The sequence below is a fragment of the Poecilia reticulata genome, linkage group LG6 (assembly GCF_000633615.1).
Source record: "Poecilia reticulata strain Guanapo linkage group LG6, Guppy_female_1.0+MT, whole genome shotgun sequence".
In the NCBI taxonomy this organism is placed as follows: Eukaryota; Metazoa; Chordata; class Actinopteri; order Cyprinodontiformes; family Poeciliidae; genus Poecilia; species Poecilia reticulata.
In genome coordinates, this window is record NC_024336.1 from 27,289,290 (window position 1) to 27,314,249 (window position 24,960).

A 24,960-nucleotide genomic window follows, 5' to 3' on the forward strand; every position below is an offset into this window, starting at 1 on the left:
TTCTGCGTCCTGATACGCGCAAGCGGGAAGAAAAACAACAACCATGACAGATTATATGAGGATTAAGTCGTTAATATGCTGCTCCGGCCGGACAACAACTTCAAATATGTAAGCTAAGCTCCACCGTTAGCCTCCATGTTTACTTCTGCAAACACGGAGCTCTTCTTCTTTTTATGGCGGTTGGCGAAACGCTGAGAACGCTGACGCTATTGCGCCCTCTACTGCGCATGCGGGACACTTTCAGGTCGTTTGCCCGTTCACACTGCAGAACACTTCGCATTTACTGGCAATGTGAACGGCCCCAGCAAAAAAATCGGAATTGCCAAAAAAATCGGAATTGGGTCACTTCAGTCTACAGTGTGAGCTGCACCCTTTGAGAGAAACTTTTCAGGCTTTACTAAACTAATTTACATGAAAATGTCAAAATTAGTACAGAAATATAATGATAACCAAAATAACATTTTTTAGACAGTTTATCAGTTGAAAAAAGTTGATTTGGAGTTATCTATGCCAGCTGCTTTCATTGACCATATGATCGCACAAATTGGAATTATGGAAATAAATATGCATAATGGAAAGAAGGCAATCTCAAAAAAACGTATGTTTTTCAATAAAAGGTTGAAAGGATGAAATTTTGCAACAACCGGATGTTACTTCTGGCAGAAACGATGAAAAAGACGACAGGAAGTGGAAGGAGAACAATGGCACAGCATGTTTTTAAACCATTTATCGCATAAACAAACAGACTCACTTTTGATTTTAATTGCGTTTCTTATTTAATGGAAACACAGCATCTGCAAAATTGTGATTTTTTTTGACACGAGCGAAAGATCAACAAAGTTTGGGGCACATTTGTAATGGAAACACGGCTTCTTTAAGTCTAATGTAAACAAATTGAATGGTTCTAGTTAAAGTATAAAAGCAGTGGGTCTTTAATACACACATTTATTTATAATCACATTGAAAGTTGGATTTCTAACACAGTGAAAACCTTATTTATTTTAAGGCCTTCTTCACATCTTTACCAGTGTTGCCAATTAATTTATCCTCTTCTGTTTAATCAAGTTTATTGTTCTGGGACCTGTTTTGTTAAGATTACTTGATGTTTTCTACATTCTCAGGTAAGGTGCGATAGCCGTTTTTAAGCCTGTAAAACATCAAGCTTTTGGATTTATTTTTATTTTTATTTGTTTTATTACCCCAGCTTACCCATATTGGAGTGATTGGCTATAAATGTTGAGCAGGCTGATTTTGGTTCAGTGTTTAGGGTTTTTATTGGATAAACATTCCAAATCAATGTTGTACAGGGGAAGAATGAAGGAAAACCAAAACTACAGTTAAAAAAAGACACAAAAATGGTAAATTATGGTAATATTTGTTGTAGGTGCTCAGAGTGATGGATGTTTCCCTCCCTCTTTGGCATATTCTTCCATTAACCCCCTACATGTGGATGCTTGTGAACTTCAGGCCTTACATTAGTGTGTCATCCTGTGGCTGTTGGTGTTATTCCATGAATTAATGTAAAATAAGATAGAATATTAAATTGAAAGTCAATTATTTCCACGTAAGACTGAAGACGAGGTGTGAGATTTGGTGAATTTTCCAGCCAGAAAATTTCAGACTAGTGTAATTTTTTTTGTTTTGAGAACTTCCTGAGCATTCAGTAGACGGTAAAATAAAGTATTTCGCTTGACAAAGCTGTGAAGATGTGTAACTAAATGGTCATTATTTCAAAAACCTGTGGGTCGTCTTGTCCCGTTGTGATGATGTGGTTTTTAATAAGCTCTGTTTTTACTTTTCTTGTTTTGGTTTTGTATCCACCGCTGTTTTTCCTGTGTATTTCGGGTGACGTGAGGTTGAAACTGAAGCACATGCTCATTGAGTCCCTTCCATGGCTGTGGTGAAGTGTTGCTCAAACTATAATTATTTGAAAGTTGTTTTTTCATTTAAACCTGCAGTATGTAACTTTTTTTTTTTTTTAAATCACATATTTGTTGAAACTGTATGGTATGTGTGGAAAAAGTTGATCTTCTTTGTATTCTCCTAGTGCTAACTAGAAACAACCAATCAGAGTTAGGAGGCGGGTCTTAGCGCTGTCAATCAGCCTCTTGCTAGTTAGCATAGCCACTGCAGACGGCGGATAAGCGGTTTCCCTGTGTGAGTTGTTTCTCCACCGTTGGGACTTTTAAGAGCCAGTACACAAGCTTGATTCACAGCGCTAAGCCCCTCCTCCCTGCCCTGATTGGTTGTTTTTGTGCGTTTCATCGGATAATAATCAGATCTGTTTGAGGAGGTGGAGGAGTTTGATTTTTTTCACAGGTTATCTGAAAAATGCTGTCAAGACATGGTGGAATTTTTAACAAATATGTTTAAAAAAACTATATATATATGTGTATATATATATATGTATATATATATATTTTTTTTTAAATAAAAGTTAAATACTGCAGCTTTAATTAAATGTTTGTGCTGGGTTTCCTGTAGACATTCACGATAAAGTAAGTTGAAATTACAGTGAAGCAATACTTCCTTATATGGTCAACAGAATCTAGTCAGGTTCAGCACAAACTGACTTCTTTTTAATTACCTGGCTTTATTACAGAGTGTTATGAAACAAAAAACAGGCTTGATTATTCATTTTTCAACTTTTTTTCACCAGCAGAGGCACATAAAGTAGTTATTACTGTAAAGGACACCACACTTCTGCTTTTTCTCCTCCTGTACAGTAAATGTAAAACATTGCACAGACATATGCAGTTCCTGGGATTAGATGTGAATTTATTGTTTGGCAGTAGCTGCTGGTTCCTGGACAGATGTCACTCTGCATTTCATGTCACAGTATCAAAGCCTCTGGAAGCCATTTTCCATGTTTCCCACCGTTACTGTACTGTATGTTGTATGAAATGTATTATCATATATTCTATCATAGGTAGTCCTGAATATATAATGAGGTAAATATTTGCCACATTCAGTAGGAACATGCTGTATTTAGATGAAATAAATGTTTGAGGAGGCTGTGTCTCCATAAGTGACGTAAATGAGGAATAACATTTTTGTGTATTACTTTTGTATTATTTGGTCTTTCCCTGATAGAAATTAAATCGTTCTTGTTGCAGCCTGTTTATTATTTTTCACTTAAAAGAGCTGATTTTTAAAATTTATTATTATTTATGGTTCATTTAAATTTTCTTAAAAAAACATTAACTATAATTCTTGTTCTGGATAAAAATGACTAAAAATAATGAAAATATTGGCGATTGACTTGAATATAAAAATTTTACTCTTTTTTTTATATTTTTATGCGCTTTTTGAAAATCCAGCTTCTACAGCCCTACAGAAATTTGCCCCCGAACCTCAATGACAAAGTTTTAAATTAGTTTTAAATAATAAAAATTGAATAGACAATTTTTTTTTTTGCCTAAATCATCTTTTGGCAAAAATAAATACATTAAAAAGTGAATTAAAATCCATAAAATGACTTTTAGGACAATGTAGTATATTTAATGAAAAACATGAAAAATCATTTAAACATAGTTTAAAAAATCTCAACTTTTAGTATTATTTCACGTATATTTACTTTTATACATTTTAACTTTGAGATGAGTAATAAGGTTGTCAGAAATGTTAAAATTTATAATCTAAGGCAGCTTTTTAAAATTTTTGACTAATTTCTGAGGCTCATAATTTTTGCTAGTTTTGTCATGTGCATTTAAAACAGTTATAGTTCTGTGGAAAAAAGTATTTACCCCTTTTATGTTTTAAATGATCAAACAAATGCAGACAGAGAATCAAACTAAACTTAGGTTTTTTCATTCAGGCTAAAATAATTACTTAAAATCTGAAAATGTATTGATGCTTAGCTATCTGGATATATGCATATATAGTTTTTTATTAAATGCAGTTCTAATTTATCAAGACTCAAATTTTAAAAACAGAAAACATCAAATATTTTAAAATTCTTTATTCATAAACTTGATGCAAGTTTACAAATTGCTGTACATGGTCAAAATATCTTCAAATGGAAACTGAAAAATGAACAGAAAGTGGGGCGAGCCAAAAGCAAGATTCAATCGTCTCTGTTGGTGATTCAAACAAATTCAAAATTCAACGATAATCGAGAGAAAACGGATGTTTCCGACACAGTCCAGATCGGGAAGCTTGGAGACGTGATCACTTCCTATCCGTCAGCCTCCTGTAACATCTGTGATCAGCGTTTCGGCTTTTTTTTTTTTTTTTTTTAGGAGGCATTCTCCCAGACGAATGAAGACTTTGCAGCTAAAGTTGTTGGTAAAAATGCCAAAAAGATCCACGGCGTGAAAATCCTGGTGAGAAACTCTCCCCCAAACAAATGCAACAACAGAATATGGAGCGAGATTTTTTATTTTCTTTCGTCTCTCCGACCTGAAAATATGAACCTCGCGTGTTCCTATAGCGCTTCTCCAAGACCAGCTATGCAAACGACCTGGAAACATTTGATTGCACACCAAAACTGGGAGTAAACAAAGCAAATATTACAGTGGATATCGAAGAAGAGGTACGTCATGCTACAGAAATCCCCACGCTCCCTCCGTCAGCGTCTTCAACTGAATTAAAGACGAAAATAAAAGTTTTTCTAAAAATATTTAGTTTCTTTTTGTTCAGCCAGAAAACCAGATAACTCGACACAAATATGCACGAACCTTCGCGCAAGAGTCGCTGGTTACCTGAGTTGCCTTTAAGACTTACTTTTGCAGACAGTGTTAGCAAATAAACTGCAAGAGAACCATCAGATTGAGTTCAGTGTGTTACAGGAGGGCAAAATGTTTGAATTTCATCAGGATTTTTAGATTTACGTCAGATTACCAACCCCTCTCTAACTGTAACATACAAAAAAAAACACATTTATGTAACATTCTGGAGACAAAACGCTTCTGGAAACAGAAAAGCTGACAAGGTGTGGCTATTAAACAGGAAACCAAGAGGTTTTAATAGAGAAAGTGATAAAAGGATCAGAGGAAACTGGCAATAAATGGTTCAATTTGTTTTTCATTTCTGAAGACGTTTAGTGCATTTGAAGTAAGTTCAGTTTGAGTTTTTATGGTTTAATCTGGGCACAATCTGTTGGACTGTATAAAAGCCAACAGGCTCAAACAGCAATAAGAGCTACAATATGTTTAAGTAGAGGATAATTCAAGGTTTCTGTGATTAAATGTCAGATTTAAGCATTTAATGCCCACTTTCCACTTTTACCAACAACAAATAAGTCAAACACCACCAGGACATGTGAATAATATTTACTGTGAATATTTAGGCAGAAATTGATCTAAAATAGCTTATTTAGTTATTTAGGGAGGAACTTTCTGTTTCTTTTCACTCTTCTGAGTGCAGAAGAGTGAAAAGAAAGAGATTACAATGTTTTGGTTAACTTTGAACTGAATTAAGAGTGGACTCATTTAATAGCCACACTTTGTTGGGGGAAAAAAAACACAAAAAAAAACAACAAAACAACAAAAGTCTTCAGTTTTCTACGCAGAGCCGATTCCAGCTCAAAGAAAAAGATGCGAATGAAAACGACATGCTGCCAATTCTGAGCTGAAAAGATGAAACGTCCACAGAAACAAGGCAGAATGTAAAATATCTTGTCATCACATGTAATCTTCCCATTCGGCTGATCTTCGGTCAGAAACACTGAAGCTTTTTTTATTCTACACTTCACACATTTTGAAAAGAGGAGCAGTTCTTCTCGGCTTTAAGATACGCTCCCAACATCTTTTATTGTCTAGGATGCTCAAATAACAAAAAAAATAAAGTTTTCAAACAATGTCTAAAAACAATATATGCATTTTATGTACCTGTTAATTTCCAAAAGAAAAGAAAAACATAAAAATTAAATCAAATCACAGTTAATTTAAAAACTGGTGCAATGAGGTGCCACTTCAAGAGCTTCGGTTTTGATCTTTTTTTAAAAAAAAAGAAGAAAAACGTCATTTAGACAAGAGGGAAACTGACTGTGGGGCTCCACTTCGCCAAAGCAGCTAAAGAAAAAGTATTTCCTCACATCTAAAGGAAGAAAAATCTTTTTTTTTTTTCCTCCCCAAAACAAGAGAACATTTAGAAAACGGGACGAGCGTTGCCGTCACCTTCTCCTCCTCACTGAAGCTCCGAGGGGAGGAGAGAGGGGAACCAAACCAGAGTTTAGTTTTTCCAGGAGAATACTTATCAAATGAGGCAGCGAGATGGTTTCTGTGAGAAAGATGATATATTCCCAGTAAGTCAGAGAGGGAAAATATTCTGAATAAAACAAGCTGACGTGTTCCCAGTGCATAGTGGTGGCAGCAGCTCTTATCCGTCCTCTTTAGGTGGCGTGTACCAGCCTGGAACAACAACAAACAAAAGAAAAGATTGGAGGTGGATGTTTATAAAAACTAATCAAGACTCTAATTATTTTTAACATACCGTTCTTTTCATGAATCTGCACCAGGGATTTGTACGACTGTTGTGCTCTGGCAAGATTGTACTGGTTCTAAAACACAAATGGCAAAAATTAAAACTCCTAAATATTCATCCTGCTTTCTGTAAACTGATTGTTGTTTTCTGTGGTAGACAAACTAAAATCAATGCATCATCGTGAATTAGGAGGAAAATCAAACCACCTTGTTTTAGGCTTAGTCCAAACATAACCAGACATCTGGAAAAACTAATATATTTATATGCGTTTTGGCTTGAGAAAAATCATCAAGTCTTATTTATAAAAACTACGGCAGGACAATAAATCAGTAACAATATATTTTGAAATAACGACGTGATCAGTATCAATAGATAATACATCTGATCAATAATTTCACTGAGATCAGATCCAGAACCACACGGCATTCTGGGGGATGTAGGCTTTAGAGGAAAGATTTCATCAGATTTCATAGCGAGTTAAGCCAAGTTGGTGGAATCAACTCACTCACTCTTTGGTTACCTAGCAACTCACTCACTCTTTGGTTACCTAGCAACTCACTCACTCTTTGGTTACCTGGCACAACCAGTTCAGTAATTTGCGGAGCAGCAGTTTCAGTTGCTTAAAAAGAAAACGTAGTGGAGCAAAAACTGAGGATAAAACCAGAAAGGTCACACACACCACCAGCTTGGCAGCATTTCAGATATTAAAATAAAATAAAACAAATCAAATTTATATGAACCAATATGAAACACTTATGTTGTGATATGTTTTTCAGCCATATTGTCCGTCTCTAATAAAAACTCCAAACAAAAGTGAAGATTTGATAAAAATCCATAACAGCTTCAACATGATTCCAACAGACATTGTGCTGTGGTTCATTAATTTCATATGTTAATATGCTGTTTAAAATATTTAAACTAATTTCTCTGTCCACACCTGTGACCCTCTTGTCGCCATGTTTGACTTCTAACTGGAAGTTGTGGTTGTTCTGGAGCCATCTGATTGGCTGACATAGGTTTCAGCTACACTGCCCCCTATGGGTTTGGCATGTTTAAAACAACTCTCAGCTGCAGATTTCTGTGGATTCATGTGGATGGAAACCTTTCTAAAGCCGATCCTGTGTACGGTATTTTTATTTTTTTTTAAAACAATGTGGGTAAGATATTTGCTTTTACAAAAGCCAGGTTATGTTTGAATGAGGTTTTGAATGTTTGGCTGCTGCTGGAGAACAAACCGACCACATTTCCTCGCTCTGCTAATTTCTTCTACTACTCTCCAACCTGCATTATTTGCTGTTATTTGAACTCTTAGCTGTACAATTTCCTCTCCATAGAAGCTACATCTGGTCTGGCGTTCTGTTGGGCTCTGGGTTTCTTTAAGAGACAACCAGGCATTGTTTGATAACTAGGTTTAATGTGAATATATGCAATATAAATAAATTGAATTAAATCCTGACTGTTTAAAGATGAACAACTTGAAAGTCCAAAGCTTAGTTTTTAGGGCACTGACTCATGATGACACCATACCTTATTGGCTCCAAACTGCACTCTGGCTTTGCCTTTAACCAGAGTTGCATTTATCTGCATAATAACAGATTCTATTGAATAGGCACTGCTCCAGCCCTGAAAACACACACACACACACACACATCACTAAATGAATACAGCTCTCCAACCACCAGAGATGAAACTCATAAACACTGTAAGAGACTTGTGAACATACCTGTTTTGTGAGAAGTTCCATGCACAACGCTCCTCCTCCTAGAACATAGCTGAAAACAAACATCATCCATGTTTTTAATTAATGAATACTTTGTAAAGATATGAACAGCATAACTATAACAGCAAACTTACCCTCCAGAAAGCACAGGAGAGACAACCCGTACAAAAGGAGGGTCAAAAGGAAAATTATCCTGTCAGGCAGCAGAGAAAAAGGTCAGTTTTGAGAAATCATTTCCACCCTTCACCCACTAAGAAAATACAAATGTTTCCTCCTGACTCACTTTATAAGAGAAATTGAGCAGAATGAAGTCCACTCCTTCCTTTTCTTTTAAAACCTGCAAGTCGCTATGCAATGGACTATCTGGATCTACCCTGAACAGAAGCACAAGTCAGATCCAGCAGATTAGAGAAGCTTATCAGAGGCAGATCAGTTTAAAAAAACAAGCCAAAGGTAGAACTTACTTCCTTAACTTGACATGCCATTCATAAAGGCTGTCATTGACTAGTTCGACTGAATAAATACCTGAGAAATTGGCAGGAAAAAAGTTAATTCACTTTCTTCAAAGCGTTAGAATAAAAGTTACAGTGAGTGAACGATGGGCGTGTTTACCGGTCTTGTAACTCTGCGACCTGTAGATCTCCCTGAGTTCCTTCATTAAGCGATCCGAGGCTTGAACTGAACCAGAAACGGCACCCTGCAATTTAATTAAGTAGCTAATTAAAGGGTTTCAAAACAGACAGGTACACAGTTCTTAGATATCAACTCCAGAAAGGAGATTACCATGTCTGAGTACAATGAGAGTTATTATTGGAGGTGAGAAGAGTACTCACTCAGAAACTGTACTCAAGTAAGAGTAGAACCACTTCAACATGTTTTTACTGAAGTACAAGCAATTACTCAAGGTAGAGTAAAAAAGTGGGAAAAGGGCGACTTAAGTACAGAGTAACTTCATTTAATACTTAAAAATTACATCATCAGACTGATCAAAATATACAGCTTTTAGAGACCAAATTTAAAAGAATTCATATAATTAACACAATTACAAATGAGGCTGGACAATAAATCAATAACATCTATTGAGATAAACATATGATCAATATCAACAGACACCTTTTGTAAAAATATTCTGTATTTTCACAGGACTCTGTTTCAGATTAACAGGGTTGGTGGCATTAACCAGCTAACTCGCTCTTTGGTTGCCTAGCAACTCATTCATTCTGTGGTTGCCTAGCAACAACCTGCTGAGTAACTGCCACAGCAGCAGTTTAACGTTTTTTGGCACTGTGCTTCATAACTGCTGAAAAATAAACAACGGTGTGGAGTGAAAACTGTGGATAAAACTGGAAAATCTCACATCTATATATTAAAGTATAGTATAGTACAGGTAATAATTCCTATATTTTAATATAATAATAAAAAAAAACCTCATCAATAATTATCGCTGTTGACTGGTATGCAACGCTTATATTGTGATAAGTTTTAAGCCCTATTGTCCAGTCCTACAAAATCAGGTGAAAGAGAAAATTCTTTCATTTTAAAACTTTAACAGGAATTGCAGTTGTTTGCCTGGTAAATTTTAGGTTAAAACTTAATTATTCTCCACATTGGGTAGAGAATCCAGAAATTTTGGTCAAGTAGGAGTAGCGATAATTCATAATAAGATTACTCAAGTACAGCGTACATTTTTTTCAAAAAGTTATTCAGTAAATGTAACTGAGTACAACATTTAGCCAGTTACTGGTTTGTTTATGATAAAGTAACAATAACAGACGAGGAACTTACATTCAAGTGATCTTGTCTCTGATTTTTACGTATTTTTTCCAAGATGGCCAGGTTTTCTTTCTCTATCCCGTCGTCTTCCGACTTTTTGCCCTCTGGGGGTTCCTCTTCTTTCATGTCGTAATGGTCCAGGTCTTGGTCCAGATCTATGTCCTGCTGCGACGGATTACAGCATTGAAACCAAGTTAGAAAATTAAATTAACTGGGTAAGACAGCGTCTCATAATGCAAAGTTGATCAGAAGTGTTTATAGGAACCTCTCCCATTTCCTCCTCCTCTTCCTCTTCAGATGTCACCTCATCTGTTGGCCCATGCTGTCGTAGAGTAAAATAATGCGCGTTAACGAACCGAATTTCTGATTCTGACAAACACGGCTCTCGTTTTCTGAGCCCACCTTGCGCTCTTGTGTAATCGGGCAAGCAGGTAGAGGCTGGTCCAGCATTTCCACATCTGGATGTTGTGGCAGATTGTAAAGCCGACAGAGATCACAAATAAGCCGCTTCAGTTGCTGAAGAAGCTGGAAAGGACAAAAAGATAACAGGGTGTTAATACAAGGAAAATAATTGAAATCATATTTTTATAGCGCCAATTCACAACAAAGGTTGTCTTAAGGGACTTTATAAATAACCAGTGTTTAAATTGGGAAGATACATAGGAACATTTGTTAATAAAAACATTTCAAGATCCCATTAAAGGGGCAGTACTGTGGCCCACAGTGCCATTTTATGGCAGAATAAAGTAACTATGTTAACTTCAGTTGTTATAAAAATGATGTATATCAAATATCACTTAAAAGAAAATTTACTTCGTAATTTAATAAATAAATGATAATTGGGCCTCTGCCTCTTTAAGAAACGCATGTTCTTTCTGAAACTCCACCTTCAGGAAGTCATTACATTGCTCCTCTACTAACCCTTTAACAGTGTTAACAGTGTTTTCACCAGCATTTCACTGAGAAGTAGCTCCTATAATGATCTCAGCAGGTGCGCAGTTCAACCAGGTGTTTGCCAATTGCTGCTGGCTAGTCTGAAGAAGCTGAGTGGGGAGTCCTGGGGGAGGAGTCCTCTCTAAGGTGAAAACTCTGACGCTTGGAAACTGCAGCTCAGAGGAGGAGCTGCACCTCAAAGGCGGGGCTAGGTCCATCCAGGCATTTTGCACAGCTAAATGGTTGCCATGGAGATCAAAGAATTTCTCAAACATGCATGAAAAATCAAGGCATCACTCCAGGTATGTGTTTGATGAGGGAATACCATTATAACATGATATAAAGCTCAAAAAAGTTAATTTTACATAATACCACCCCTCTAAGCTGTGCTCTTAGTGCCTTAACACAGAATAAACACCAAACTGCAAATGAAAATGTGAGATTCATTTTGCCTCTGATAGGAGGCAACGTACCAAAGTGCTGCCTTTCCTAACATCCTCCAGGCGCTCCAATACTTCAGCCAGGCTGGGATCATCAGAGTCAACAAACCATATCGGGGGCGTTGAGGGGTATGATTCCTGTAAGAGAGGCAATAAGGGACAAATTTAGAGGCTGTTGTAAATTCATTGACGCGAATTTTACGATTTTGGCCGTTTCATTCCAGAGTTTTCAGGTTTAAAAATGTCATCTGCTGTTGGACATTTCATGCAGGCATTGGAAATATTAATAGTTTATTCTTGTGCTGTTAAACTAAACATTGCTGGACGATAAATTGTCCCTGAAGTTATTGTTTTAATGTTGTTGTTTTAAGACAATTTTAAAGCAACATAATGGAACTGGGACCACAATGCAAAAGCGCATTCTCATCAATAAATTTTAAATTCTAATGAACATTTAGCACTGGAACTGGAAGACATTTTAAATATACAAAATAAATAAACTACACGACAAATAAAATGAATTATGAAGTCTATGTAAACAAACTGTCCTTCTAAAAAAGGGCTAATAGAGACCAAAACACCAAACTGGAAAGTTTTATTATCCAGTTTAATGCATTTCTAAGATTGTATGAAAAACCTAATTTTGAAAAATATGCAGTTGGTGTCATTTTTAAATCAAATTAGACATAATAATGGATAAATTAATCAATTCATAATAATAATAATATGTAATAATAATCATAGACACAACAGTAAAATAACGAAATAAACCGAAAGAGCAGAAATCATCAGATAGAAAAAGAAGATAGCAGATTACCAAAATAATTATTAGTTGCATTCTTAAAAATGCAACTAATAATCACTGAAAAATAAAACCTCCAAGCATGATTTCTCTAAGTTCTAATAAATAATCTGTCCCATTTTTTGCCCAAATCAGAGTCATAATCAACGGAAACAAAGCATATCATGTCTTCACTCTTAATTTTGTTAGAATTATAACTTCAGGGGTCGTTTTTGTTCTTTTCCACACTTTAGAATTAGAAAATTAGACTTTTGACTACAAATAAAAACCCAGTAATGGTTTAGAAGTTGCACTAGTTGAGTCTCTGCACAGCATAGCAGGACATTATGTTAGGCTATTATTGGGTTATTTATGCTAATGAAGCTAATGCCAGGGGATTTTTCAAACTGTTTCGTTACAGTCTTAAATTATATTGACTTTGAATGTGGATATCATACAGATATAAAATAGTGTATAAACTGTTCTTTTTTGTTTTGTTATTAGATTTTCTTTAAGGATTAAGTGTCCAGTTTAAATTTTATTGTGTGCTTTTCAGGGACCAAAATTGTGGTTTGAAGTAAAGATGGTGACATTTACATAAAACTAGTCAAGGTTTATTTCAAACCAAATGTTCCAGCCCACATAGCCGCCCACTGAACGCGATGATTCGGCCTCAGTGTGAGGTAGAGAAATAACACCTCCAGCATGAATGACAAGAGGCTCCGAAGCTGCAATTAGATCTGTAGTTTCAGCAAACTTCTGTTTACGCTGGGCGAGAAAAAGCTTCAGGCTGAATGTGAAGACGTCACTGAAACAACGCAGCATCAGTTACGAACGAAGTCGATTTATACGTCTAATCCAGATTAAATATAGATAAAAACTGCAGAGCTACAAGAGTTAAAAATAGACTCTGATCTGAAATATGCCTTTTAATAAACCTTAAAAGTTCTGTTATTTTTTAACAAAACACCAGAATGATGTGGAGAAACAGCAGCAGCTGCGTCGAGGTTTTATTTGTTCGGAGTTTCATCTTGAGTCAGCCTGAATGCTTTGTGTCAGGAAACTGACCGACCGACGCGTTTTAAAAAGACGACATGGTTTGAGGAGAATTGAAAACTCAAATGTTTCAAAGAACTGATGGAATTAAACTGTGTGAATCCACATTGTAACACAGTGGTGACCAAATTTTTACTAAAACTGGCAAATCAAAACTACTGGCTGGTCACAAAATTCACTAAATTTAAACCTTTTCTTTTACATTTTCAATAATAACTTTTTTAGTAAAATCTGAATATCATTAATGATCCACAACATAAAAAGGGCATCAGACTGTTGTCTTGTTAAAAGCAAAAACAACGAATGTTTTCTTTCCTATTTTTTCAAACGGAGGTTTTTCCCCGCTGACGATGCCTGTAATTAGATTTTCTGCATTGATTATGAATATGGGTATAAATATCTAGGGTTTTTGGGGGGTTGACATTGAGGAGCTGGGATGGGTTTGTTTTCTAGCTTTATTTTAATTTAATTTTCTTTTTCCTTTAGTTCATGAAGCAGGGAAAAAAGGGCTTGAACTGGTCCACTGTAATTTTTTTAAATGTATTTTTTATGCATCATTTCATCAGTATTGCTAAGTGTATTTATAGCTGTATATGTATAACTAGAACTGTATATTGTAATTCATTTTTTTTTCTGATTGGCTCAAACATTTTTCATAAAAAGAAAAACTGACAATTCAAAAATGTTTTGTTGCCATTCTTAACTTTCAGTCAGGACTTTTAAAAAATAATTTAAAGGGCCACAAATGGCCCACAGCCCACACTTTGGACACCCCTGTGGCAGTACAATGACTAAATAACCTTAAATTGTTAAAGTTTTACAGCTTAAATATTTCAAACAAGGCCTGTTAAATGATCAAATTACAGATGAAGATAATTAATGCTGCACTTAGGGCATAATACATTTAGATTTAAATACAAAAGACGTCTGCAAAATCTGCAAGTTCAGAGCTTGATTTTAAAGTTACTTTTCAGTTTTGAGTACAACTTAATCTATTTAGTCTGACATCAAACATGAAGTCAGCCCACAGTTTTCACAATTACGCACACGTTTGTTCTACATGTCTGTGGTTTTAAGCGCTGTCGATGATCAACGGAAAAGGAAAACATGAGACTGAAATAGGTCAAAATATGCCTCCTGTAACAAAAACGATTAAATTCAGTGAAAATGGCAGCAAGCTTTTAATAATTTGGGGGCTTGTCTTCATATTTTTGGTGACAATTTAATTTCATGTAATTAGAGAAATAATAACAGCCTTCAGTGAGTCAGACCCTTTTTTGCAAACCCCCTTGCATTATGTATTCTTGCAGATTTGCCAGGCTGTAAATATGATGACAGTGTTATCAAAACTCACACAGTTATTACACAAAATATTACAGTTACATTTCTGTTTTGTTACCATCCCGTACATTTACCAGATAAAGCAGAAAAAAGGAAACATCTTAAACATTTTGCTGCTTGTTTGGGATCAAATCATGTCAGTAGTTCGACTTAAAAGGCAGATTGGTCGTATTTTTCTGGCTCAGAGTTAAATAATGTGGCCAAAGCACTTCTGACTGCATAACTGGAACCGATCTGAAGAAACGATCAGATCACTGACGGTTTTATAGCCTGAGCATCTCAAATGATTGAGAAAAATCAGAGAATTTCAACACGAACAGCCTTGAACAACATTAGGTTTGCACAATGCAGAGTAAAGCTTTTATCGTAATATTTCTTTGTGCAGAATCAACACCCCTGAGAACTGCTTGGGCAGCGATCTCACTGCTAGGAAGCAACAAACAACTTAATCAGAAAGAGATTGAAATCAGCTAATTTAACCTAAAACAAAACCCCTATCAGTATGAACCAGAAACATCACCCAGAATGGCTAATGTGTAATAGCTTTTATGCGTTTTATTCTGACGTTTTTATATGATTTTTTCAGTCCTTTTGGTCAGTTTTAATGTTGTAAAAGTGCTTATAAATAAAGTTGCCTTTATTTATATCAGGTAATTTTAAATACAGACTCAAACTCTCTGCGTGAACACTAATAAATGCTAAATCTTAGAGCATTAGGAAACATTTCAAAGTGTCATTAAGATGTTTTGTTAGTCATTAAGACGTTTTTCCTTATATAGGAGACAATAAAACAAATATTTTTAATGGACTTGAGATCCTAAATTGTGTTAATGAATGTTATTCCAAAAATCCATGTGGGCTTTTCCTTATTCTGTATTTATTTTTGTATGGCTAAATTGATTAGGTTTAAATTTTGACATTCTAAACCAATGTCAAAATTAAATAAAGTTATAAAGCTGATACACAAAATGTGCTATACAAATAAATTTGCCAAATATAGTTTTATGCATCCAATTGTGTTAATTAAAAAAAGAACAACAATAATGTCATGTAATATATATATATATAGTTTTGTCCCTAACACATCTAATTGTTAACAACTATAGTAAGAAACTAATAGTTATGCAATTGTGCAAACATTTACCTCTGGGAGCTCCCAGCAAACCTGGTCTAACACAAACCAAAGCTCCACCTTTTCCTTTCAACAGCCTCGTTATTTAACGAGCCAAATGTGCACCAGAAACACAAAATTGAGCCGCATCAACTACCTGTGATCTCAAAACAAGACCGTGTTCCCCCCAAAAACCCAGTGAAAGCTGAACTGCGTGTGCGCATTTGTGCAGAGAAACGAGGATGTGGTCAGGATGTCAGAGAGCTTCTTCATCTGTGCTACCTGAAGCATACAAAAACAACTGCTGTGACAACGGGGACATCCAGTTCTTACACCTGTCATCTACACTTATGGGATTTTAAGCGCTTTTAGTTTGAAAGCGACTAAAAAGCCATAAAAATATAGAGGGGAAAATGGGATATGATAACTGGTGACGTGCTAGGAGACACGTTCTTTGTGTCTTCAAATAAATACAACCAGAAAATAATTCATTAAACGTGTGTGTGGCATCTGATCGTTTCCGTAAAATGTTAAGGTGTTAAAGTAACAGCCGTGACAAAAAGTTGGCTAATAGGATCAGTCTATTTACTGGAAAGGTAGAAAACAACATTCCATTAAACCGCTTCTGGACGTTACGTCTGGTTACGACGTATTCGTTAAAAATGTTTTCCAAAATCTTCTTACAAGGTGAGAGGCTTCTATAACAAAAGCAACTCGTTTATTAATCAAACTAAATCAATTTATATTAAAATAAAGTTGGAACGTGTTGTATTAGAGGTGGTAACGCAGTTATTTTGGCTAACAGGCAAGCTAGCGTTACTTTCAGTTAATATGCTAGCAAAAAAAAGCTACCGCAGCGTCGTTACTACCAAACGTTTTGGTAGCATTCTCTGCATTTAAAAAGTGAATTCAACTATTTCACGGTATCATCTCCTTCTTACAACGCGTTGAATATTTTAATTATATATCGTCAAATGTAAAAAATAAAAAAAAAGAAACAAAAGCGAACATTAAACTCGCAGTTGCGTTTGTAAACACGGTTGGTTCGGAGGAGTGATTCGGTTTCAGATGATAGTCAGGTCGCTAGTCTGGCCTCAAACTCACCGTGATGTTGCAGTGGATGATCAGCAGCTTCTCTCTTGTTACGTTGAATTGGCAGCTTAGTTCGTCTGGTTTCCAGTCTATTATTCGAAACCGCTCGTGATTTGGGTCAAAAATCGACTCCAGAAACTTCAGCTCGGCCTTCAGCCCCGAAACCGACATCTTCTGTTCATCTCAAAGCACCAGGCCGCTGGCGGAGGGGAAGTCAGGGCGGAATGCGACCGCGCAGTGGAGTCGGTTCTTCGGATCTCGCATATTAGCGTGAGAACAACAACAAAGAGCCGGAGACTGAACTGAAAACCATTAATAAGTTGCGCATTTTCCCCACATACTTTACGCATTATTTTAGCAAAAAATAATTTTGGGTAATTTCATATATAATCTGTCTGTTCTAGAAGTAGTGTTTATTAAAATGACAGCTTAGCAAAAACAATAATAGTAATAATTAAACATTGAATAGGGAAATGCAATAAATAGAACCTTGAAGTTCTATTTATTGTTTTAATCCAATGTAGACATATTATGTTTCCCATAGTCCAAAAACATGACTGTTAGGCAGGGCCGGATTTATGAAGATGTCGGCCCCTGGGCTGGAGTCATATTTGGTGCCCAATCTATGGGCCCCAAAATTAACATAATTAGTTTTGGAGCTATACAACACCTGCTGTCAGTCAAGACATCACTAAAATAGGATATGCCTGACAAAGTGAAGTATAGCATAAAATAATCAAAAGCTAGACATTATGCCAAGATCCAAAGAAATTCAGAAACATATGAGAAAGAAAATAATTGAGGTTTGGGACTGCAGTGAATCACAATGAGAGCTATTATTCACAAATTGTGAAGACATGGAACAGTGGTGAACCTTCCCAGGAGTGCCGAACCAACTAAAATTATCCCAAGAGCGAAGCAGAATCATCCAAGAGGTCACAAAAGACTCCACAACAACATCCAAAGAACTGCAGGCCTCACTTGCCTCAGCACAGGTCAGAGTTCATGCCTCTACCATAAGGAGAAGAGTGGATAAAATGGCCTGCATGGCAGACAAAAACCACTGTTGAGCAAAAAGAACATTAAGGTTCATTTCAATTTTTCCACGACACATCTTTATGATTCTCAAGACTTTTGGAAAAACATTTTGCAAAACTTTCTGCGGACTGACAAGACCAACAGTGAAGTCTTTGTAAGGTATGTGTCCTTTGTAAGGTATGTGTCCTGTTGCATTTGTATTAAAGTAATACCACATTTCAGAAAAATAACATCATACCAACAGTAAAACTTGATCCTGCTTATCACAGCAACTTGCTGTGATAAATGGAACCATGAAATCTGCTTTCAATCTAAAAATCCTGAAGGAAAACATCCGGCCATCTGTTCGTGACGTCAAGTTGATTAATCCAAAACACACTGGCAAGTCCACCTCTGAACAAAATGAAGATTTTTGGAGTGGCCTAGTCAAAGTCCTGACCCAGGTACCTTTTATATGTTGTGGCATGACCATAAAAAGGCCTTTCTTTTCAAAAATGCAATGATTAATGGGCCAAAATTCCTCCATAGTTCTGTAAAACAAAATATTAAAAAAATCTTTTAAGTTATCGCAAATTATTAAATTTGTTACAGCTAAGGGTGGCCCAACCATTTATTAAGTTTAGTGGACAATCACTTCTTCACACAGACCATGCAGGTTACCTGCATTTAAAAATTACATTTTGTGTTTACTTTTGTTGTCTTTGACTGACTATTAAACTGGTTTGATGTTCTGAAACACTGAAGTGACAAACATGCAAAAAATGAGGAAATCAGGAAGGGGGCAAACACTTTTTCACACCTCTGTTGCTCAGAACACAAAAAGTACTATTATGTATGATATAGCTCATACATAATAGTAATAAAAATAAAACCAGCATTGATACTTATTTGGAGGGAACCTGGAGAATAATTTCCTTATTTTTTTCCAGCATAACTCAAAATGCTGTGTAATCCAAATTATTTATATAAATGAACATTTTAAAAGCATATTTAATAACCTTGTTTAACTGAAAGTACTGTAACAACAGATCAGATCAGTTTAACCGGAAGCTGCTCTGACGTGACACCAGAAGGCGCCACAGATTAATCTGTTCCGTGTTCTGTGTGAAACAAAACATGAACCACTGTGACAGTTCAATGACCAATGTACACATTTCATAACACAACTATCACAGCGTATGTGACGTTTGACTACAAGACACACAAACAGAGTGTGGGCAGACAAGGAGGAGAACAAAGTGTTTTCTCTTCAGCTGCTGTTCATGAAGATAAAAACCTGATTCAGGTAAGAATATTAAATAAAATAAAAAACTAAGTAAAGTTACCATGAAACGTGCGTCGGTTTAGTGCACACATCTTATGCAAGAGTTAAAGTCCAATGCATCATAAAACACGTTCATGGAAATAATTGTTTGTGTGCCTTCAAATAGGATTATTTTAACTGTCTCATATGTGTAATTTGTTCTTGTGTTGAAAGTTAGAGCAGTTATTATTCTCACTTTACAATATTTGAATACGAGTTAAGTTACAGTAGGGTTGAACAGCAAAAATGTCAGTAAAACTTAAACATCCAAAACCTTATTTATATCCCTGGAATGTAAAAAAACTAAAATAAAATACATTACAACCACAAATTAAAATGATTTTTACTGGGGTTATATTTGATTAGAACAACAAAGTGTATATACTTAATATACTTGTTAACTGGAAAAACATTTCACTTTTCTTCTTTACCATTATTTTCTACTTTCTTGTGTCCTATCACATGACATATAATAAAAAAACACAGTTGTGTTGTAATGTAATAAAATGTGGAAGGTTCCAAGCAGAAGTGGGCAGACTATCTGAAAATTATACACAAGTACGAGTAACATTTCTTCAACATATCTTTACTCAAGTAAAAATAAAAAGTAGTCGTCCAAGAAATTACTCAAGTACAGCAAATTGGTAAATTGGCTACTCAAATACTGAGTAAATGATCAAAAGATTAATCATTTAATATTTAAAAATGACATAATCAGACAGACCAAAATCAAAAGTTATGTGGATGTTTTTGGTATTTTAAGGACTAAAACATTTAATATAAATAACATACAGATATTTTTTTCAGTATGAAACTTATGAAACTTTTAACAAAAACTGTAGATGCGTGTCTGTGTCGAACACACACATCTAGCCATTCATCTTGGCCAGCTAAGCCAAGATGAATGGCACCAACTAACTCGCTCACTCTTTGGTTACCTAGCAACTCACTTTTACCTAGCAACTCACTAACTTTTACCTAGCAACAACCTGCTGAGTAACTTGTGGAGAAATTGTAAGGTTTCACCACTGTGCCTTAAACTCCTCAAAAATAATTATGTGAAGAAATGTAACGTCTGATATGAAAAACTTATATTGTGATATTCTGCCATATTATTTAGCTTTACAAGTGATACAGGTCACAGTCACTGATATTTTTTAAAGGGTAATTTCTACCAAGGCATAGAGAGGAGAGAGAACATGTCCCTTCACTGACTTCATTTCCTCTATTTTTGAAGGTATTCTGCGATCAGCATGAAGATGCCTCATTCCTCTTTCCTCACCTTTATGTTGCTCTTAGTGCAACTATCAGTTGCATCAGGGGGCAAAATTCTGGTGTTCCCATTGGACGGAAGCCACTGGGTAAACATGAAAGTGATCATAGAGGAACTGCATGCCAGGGGCCACGAGATCACGGTGCTTCGGCCCTCTGATAGCTGGTATATCGAGGAAAAGTCCCCCCTCTACACCTCTGTCACTCTTCCCTGCCGTGGGGGATTTGAGGAAAACTTTGACGTGTACTTATCTCGACAGCTGGAGATTCGGCTTCAAATAAAACCTGAATCATTTTGGTCCAACATCTGGACTCACATGCAAATGGAGTGGGTGCTATTAGACCAGTTCTCCCAGTTTCATAAGAAAGTGGGGGATGTAATTACACACATGTTTGAGAATGAGGATCTGATGCAGTCTTTGGACGCTGCCAAATATGACTTGGTCCTGACAGACCCTGGCATCGGTGGAGGTGCAATGTTGGCGCGCAAGCTACAACTTCCTCTGGTGTTTAATGTCCGATGGACCATCCAGGGTGAAGCCCACTTCCTCATTGCTCCTTCACCTCTCTCATACATTCCCTTTACTGCAACCGAGCTCACAGATAAAATGACTTTCCCTCAGAGATTAAAGAACGTCTTGAGTTACGTTGTAGGGAAGCTCACTCTATCGTACATCTCAGAACCTGCCTACAAACCAATCGTCCAGCGGTTCTTTGGCCCTGATGTGGATTACTCAACGTTTTTCCTCGATGCCGATATCTGGCTCATGAGAAACGACTTTGTGTTTGAATTCCCGCGTCCAACAATGCCCAATGTCATCTACATAGGAGGGTTTCAGTGTAAGCCTTCTAAGTCCCTCCCTGCTGATCTGGAGGAGTTTGTCCAAAGCTCTGGAGATCACGGGATTGTTGTAATGACTCTAGGGACTTTGGTGAGCAACCTGCCTGAGGATATCTCTGAAGAGATCGCTGCAGCATTTGCCCAGCTGCCTCAGAAGGTTATTTGGAGGTATGTAGGACAAAAACCAAACAACCTGGGCAACAACACATTGCTAGTGAAGTGGCTGCCTCAAAATGACCTCTTAGGTCATCCTAAAACTCGAGTATTCATCACCCATGGAGGCACCAACGGCGTCCAGGAAGCGATTTACCACGGCGTTCCGGTGATTGGACTTCCTTTATTCTTTGATCAGCCAGATAATCTATCCAGGGTCAAGGCGAAGGGAGCAGCTGTCATCGTGGACATCGCCATGCTCAACAGGCATAGCTTCAAAGACACTCTGATGACAGTAATTTACAACTCCACCTATGGAGATAACATGCAGACTCTGTCTAAGCTGCACAAAGATCAGCCGGTGAAACCTCTGGATCAGGCTGTGTTTTGGATCGAGTACGTCATCAGACACAAAGGGGCCCGTCATCTGCAGACACACGCCCATAAAATGTCCTGGTTTGTTTACAACTCTGTTGATGTCTTCACTGCCTTGTTAGCAGCTGTTCTGCTTGTAACGATCATCTGGGTTTCAGTTGTTAGGTTGTTGTGGAAGAAGATTTTCACTGGGAGAAAAATTAAACATCACTAATGTAAAAATAAAAATGATTCTCAAGTGACATTTTTACTCATTTGTGATTTTACTGAACCCCCAGCATAAAGAGCTTAATTGAATTTTAGATATATATTTTTATATCTTCACATGGCAGAAAGGATACATTTATTGAAGACACAAAACTTGTTTCGATGACACTGTTTATGTATTACTTTTAATCAAGGTAGCAATATTGTGACATTTTGATCACGCTGTTCTAAGAGGAATTAGTTTTGTTCTGGGCTGTAAATCTTTGTTTATTCTTTATAACACACTCATTGTACCACATTTAACATATTGTGCGGAAATTCGGGGAATACATACAAAACAAATTTACAGCCATTATACGTCTTACAAAAAAAATCAATCCAAATACTACATAAAGTGGGATATTATAGTTAAACATCATGTAAAATGGAAACAAGTTGTCTCTTTTTGATGTTCTGAAAGTTAATTGATTATAAATTGACAATTAGGAAAGGGGCAAGACATTATAAGATATTATAGCTTCTACCTCCTCCTTTTCGAACAGAAAATATAAAATTTGCATGCAACATGGGCAAAATAATTAGTTTTACATTTTTATTTCTTTTGTTTCATTCTATTTGATTTTGTTTTCTTTTTTCTTGATTGTCTTTTCTGTCTGTTCGAAATAAATAAATACATAAAAACCTGTACTTTCCTACTCTTTTCTTGCTCTTTTGTCCTCTGGCACCCATACTAACCAGGGAATAATATTGTTACATTTGAATAATTTTAATATACGTTACATTTCTAGACACCATTATCCATAATGCTACTCCCGTCGCTCATGTTTTTGTCTGCTATTGATGAATTTTATGTGGCACCCAGGATTATTTAGCTATTCAAGGTCACTCCATAAACAATTTATTTTATTCTGTGGTTTATTATTTATTTATAATCATTTTGATCATTTATGCTGTGACAGACTCATTGTAGTCTTACTTTTTACGTTTCCCCCTTTATTTTAGATCAGGAAAGAACATACTTTCTCCCCTAAGGAGAATGCAGGATATTCTTCATTTTATTTTCCTGTGTTCTTGAACACTTTTATTTCTATGTAATGTGGTGTGGCGACACTAGGTGGAAACTGATTTGGTGAACTTTTAGCTTTAATAGGTTGCCCAACAACGCCACCCTGGGAATATTTCCTTTGGTTTAAGGCACACTGTTATGCATTTAATTTAAAACATCTGAGACAGTTTCAAATGTATATAAAAAAACATTTATTAAATTCTTTTTTAAAATATTCTTTTTAAAACCAGTTTCTTTTAAGAATGAAACAAAAGAAATGAAGAAAAAACAAAAGAAAATAGAAGTGCAGTAGCTGAGGTAACCGGCCAGAGGGGCCCTATAGGGTTGGCACCCGCCAAAAAAACCCTTCAACACACTAGACGCAGTGAGACAACCCGAACTCAAGAATCACAGCACGCAGAAGAGGAAGACACCGTCACCACACCAACACCGCCACCGGACCTCAGCAACAGCAAAACAACAAAAGAGAAGCAATTAACCAATATAACAGTCTTAAACCCAATAAGAAAAACAATATCAGCCCGACTAAATAAAGAACAAAAAGGGCCGTAAACAAAACGAGTAAAGAAATAGAAATCAATCAACAATAGACAATGGAAATTAAAACATCAGGACCAGGCGTGGCCCGCTTGTCACGCCACAACAGGAGGTGAAATGGGTGCGCCGATGCCACACCCCAAACACGCTTCGATGAAGGCGGATAATGCCGCCGCAGTCCAACTTTAAAACAGATTGTGTGGAAGTCCGGGAGACGAACTCAGAGCAAAGCAGAGTAGATCGGAGCAGAACAGAGCAGCAATGGTCCAACTGTGGGGGGAACCTAGGAAAAATTAGCCACCATTTTAAATAAAACTAACAAACTATTGCTTAGATGAGCGTTAGTTTCCTACCTGCCGATCCAAACACGCACACACACACTCGCAGGAGGAGGAAGAGAAGGAGCGCAGCGCAGTGGCGCTTTACCACCAGAACATTAGCGCAACATGCACCAGCCATTGATTGGTTACTTTCCGCTGCCAGAGCCCACAGAACGCAAGCCACAGTGGGAGAGCAAAGACGACACATCCTGAATGAACGCCGCAACTCCTTATATACCACGCCCACCTTAACAACCGGAACTTCTCACCTGACAACCACCTGTGTGGAATTGGGTGCATTTCTATACCACTACATTGGTTTAAAAACTGGATTATGGAATAAACACAATTATTTTCTTGGACCAATATTTCATAAATACCTGCTGTTCTCTTTTGTGTTTTGCCCATTAATGAACTGCAGCAAGATGCTTTTGTTTTATACGCAGCAAACAAAATAGTTTTTTCCTCACAGTTCACAGCTATGATGGTGGTTGGGCCGTTCCTCTGGTGCCGTCTTCCTGTGATGCTGTCTGTGGCCAATGTTGCATGTGAGTGTGACACATTTGCATGCGTTTTCTGAATATTTTTTCTAATTCTTGACACAGAAGAATCAAGAGTATCGCTATTAAATCAACTGAATATGAAGAATCTGGTTATTTTGAGTTTTCACCTCTAAAATGTTAAACATTTTAGTCAAAAATGTCTAAGATGACATTTTTAAGAAACAATGCTAATTTAATTAGAAGATTAAATACATTTTACATTGTGGGTGCAAAGAAGAGAGACAAAGAAACATCTGAAAATGATGCAGATCTGGAAAAACTATGCATGAAATATACATCACAGGATGTCTAAAAATAATGGTATAACAGGTAAAAAGAACAGATTGAAAATAGTATTTTTATATCAAAACATCTGAGTAAGATATCTACAAAACATAATTAGAATTTTGAGTTGCACACTAAGAAATAATCAGTCATATTACATGAAATGGACACAAACATATTTATACAAAAAAACCTTTTTCGAAGTTAGCACATAGTAAAAATATCGTAAAAGTTTCTCCTGCCAGGAATTTTATATATTCTTAACCACACATGGCCTATCAATAATTAAATGTATGCACACATTTTCATAATTTCTTTTAAGATTTTTCGGCTCAGTCTAATTATTTT

At 36.3% G+C, this 24,960-nt stretch overlaps 1 protein-coding gene and 1 pseudogene across 2 annotated transcripts; one reads left to right on the plus strand and one right to left on the minus strand.

Moving 5' to 3' along the window:
• Nucleotides 1-3,946: 3,946 nt before the first annotated feature.
• On the minus strand, nt 3,947-16,931 carry LOC103466428 (ubiquitin-conjugating enzyme E2 Q2-like). 2 transcript variants are annotated; one of them, XM_008411975.1, is made up of 13 exons: nt 16,686-16,931; nt 11,326-11,430; nt 10,322-10,444; nt 10,185-10,241; nt 9,932-10,081; nt 8,759-8,843; nt 8,611-8,671; nt 8,430-8,520; nt 8,281-8,339; nt 8,150-8,198; nt 7,954-8,049; nt 6,436-6,502; nt 3,947-6,353 (listed from the first exon to the last, which is right to left on the minus strand). In XM_008411975.1, the coding sequence occupies exons 1-13, from the start codon at nt 16,842-16,844 to the stop codon at nt 6,322-6,324; spliced, it is 1,134 nt and encodes a 377-aa protein (XP_008410197.1). In that variant the 5' UTR covers nt 16,845-16,931; the 3' UTR covers nt 3,947-6,321. The 2 variants fall into 2 exon arrangements, with proteins under 2 accessions (XP_008410197.1, XP_008410196.1); XM_008411974.1 differs by having other exon boundaries at nt 9,932-10,084.
• A 98-nt stretch (nt 16,932-17,029) lies between these two features.
• On the plus strand, nt 17,030-22,455 carry LOC103466427 (UDP-glucuronosyltransferase 2C1 pseudogene; annotated as a pseudogene).
• The last annotated feature ends 2,505 nt before the right edge of the window (nt 22,456-24,960 follow it).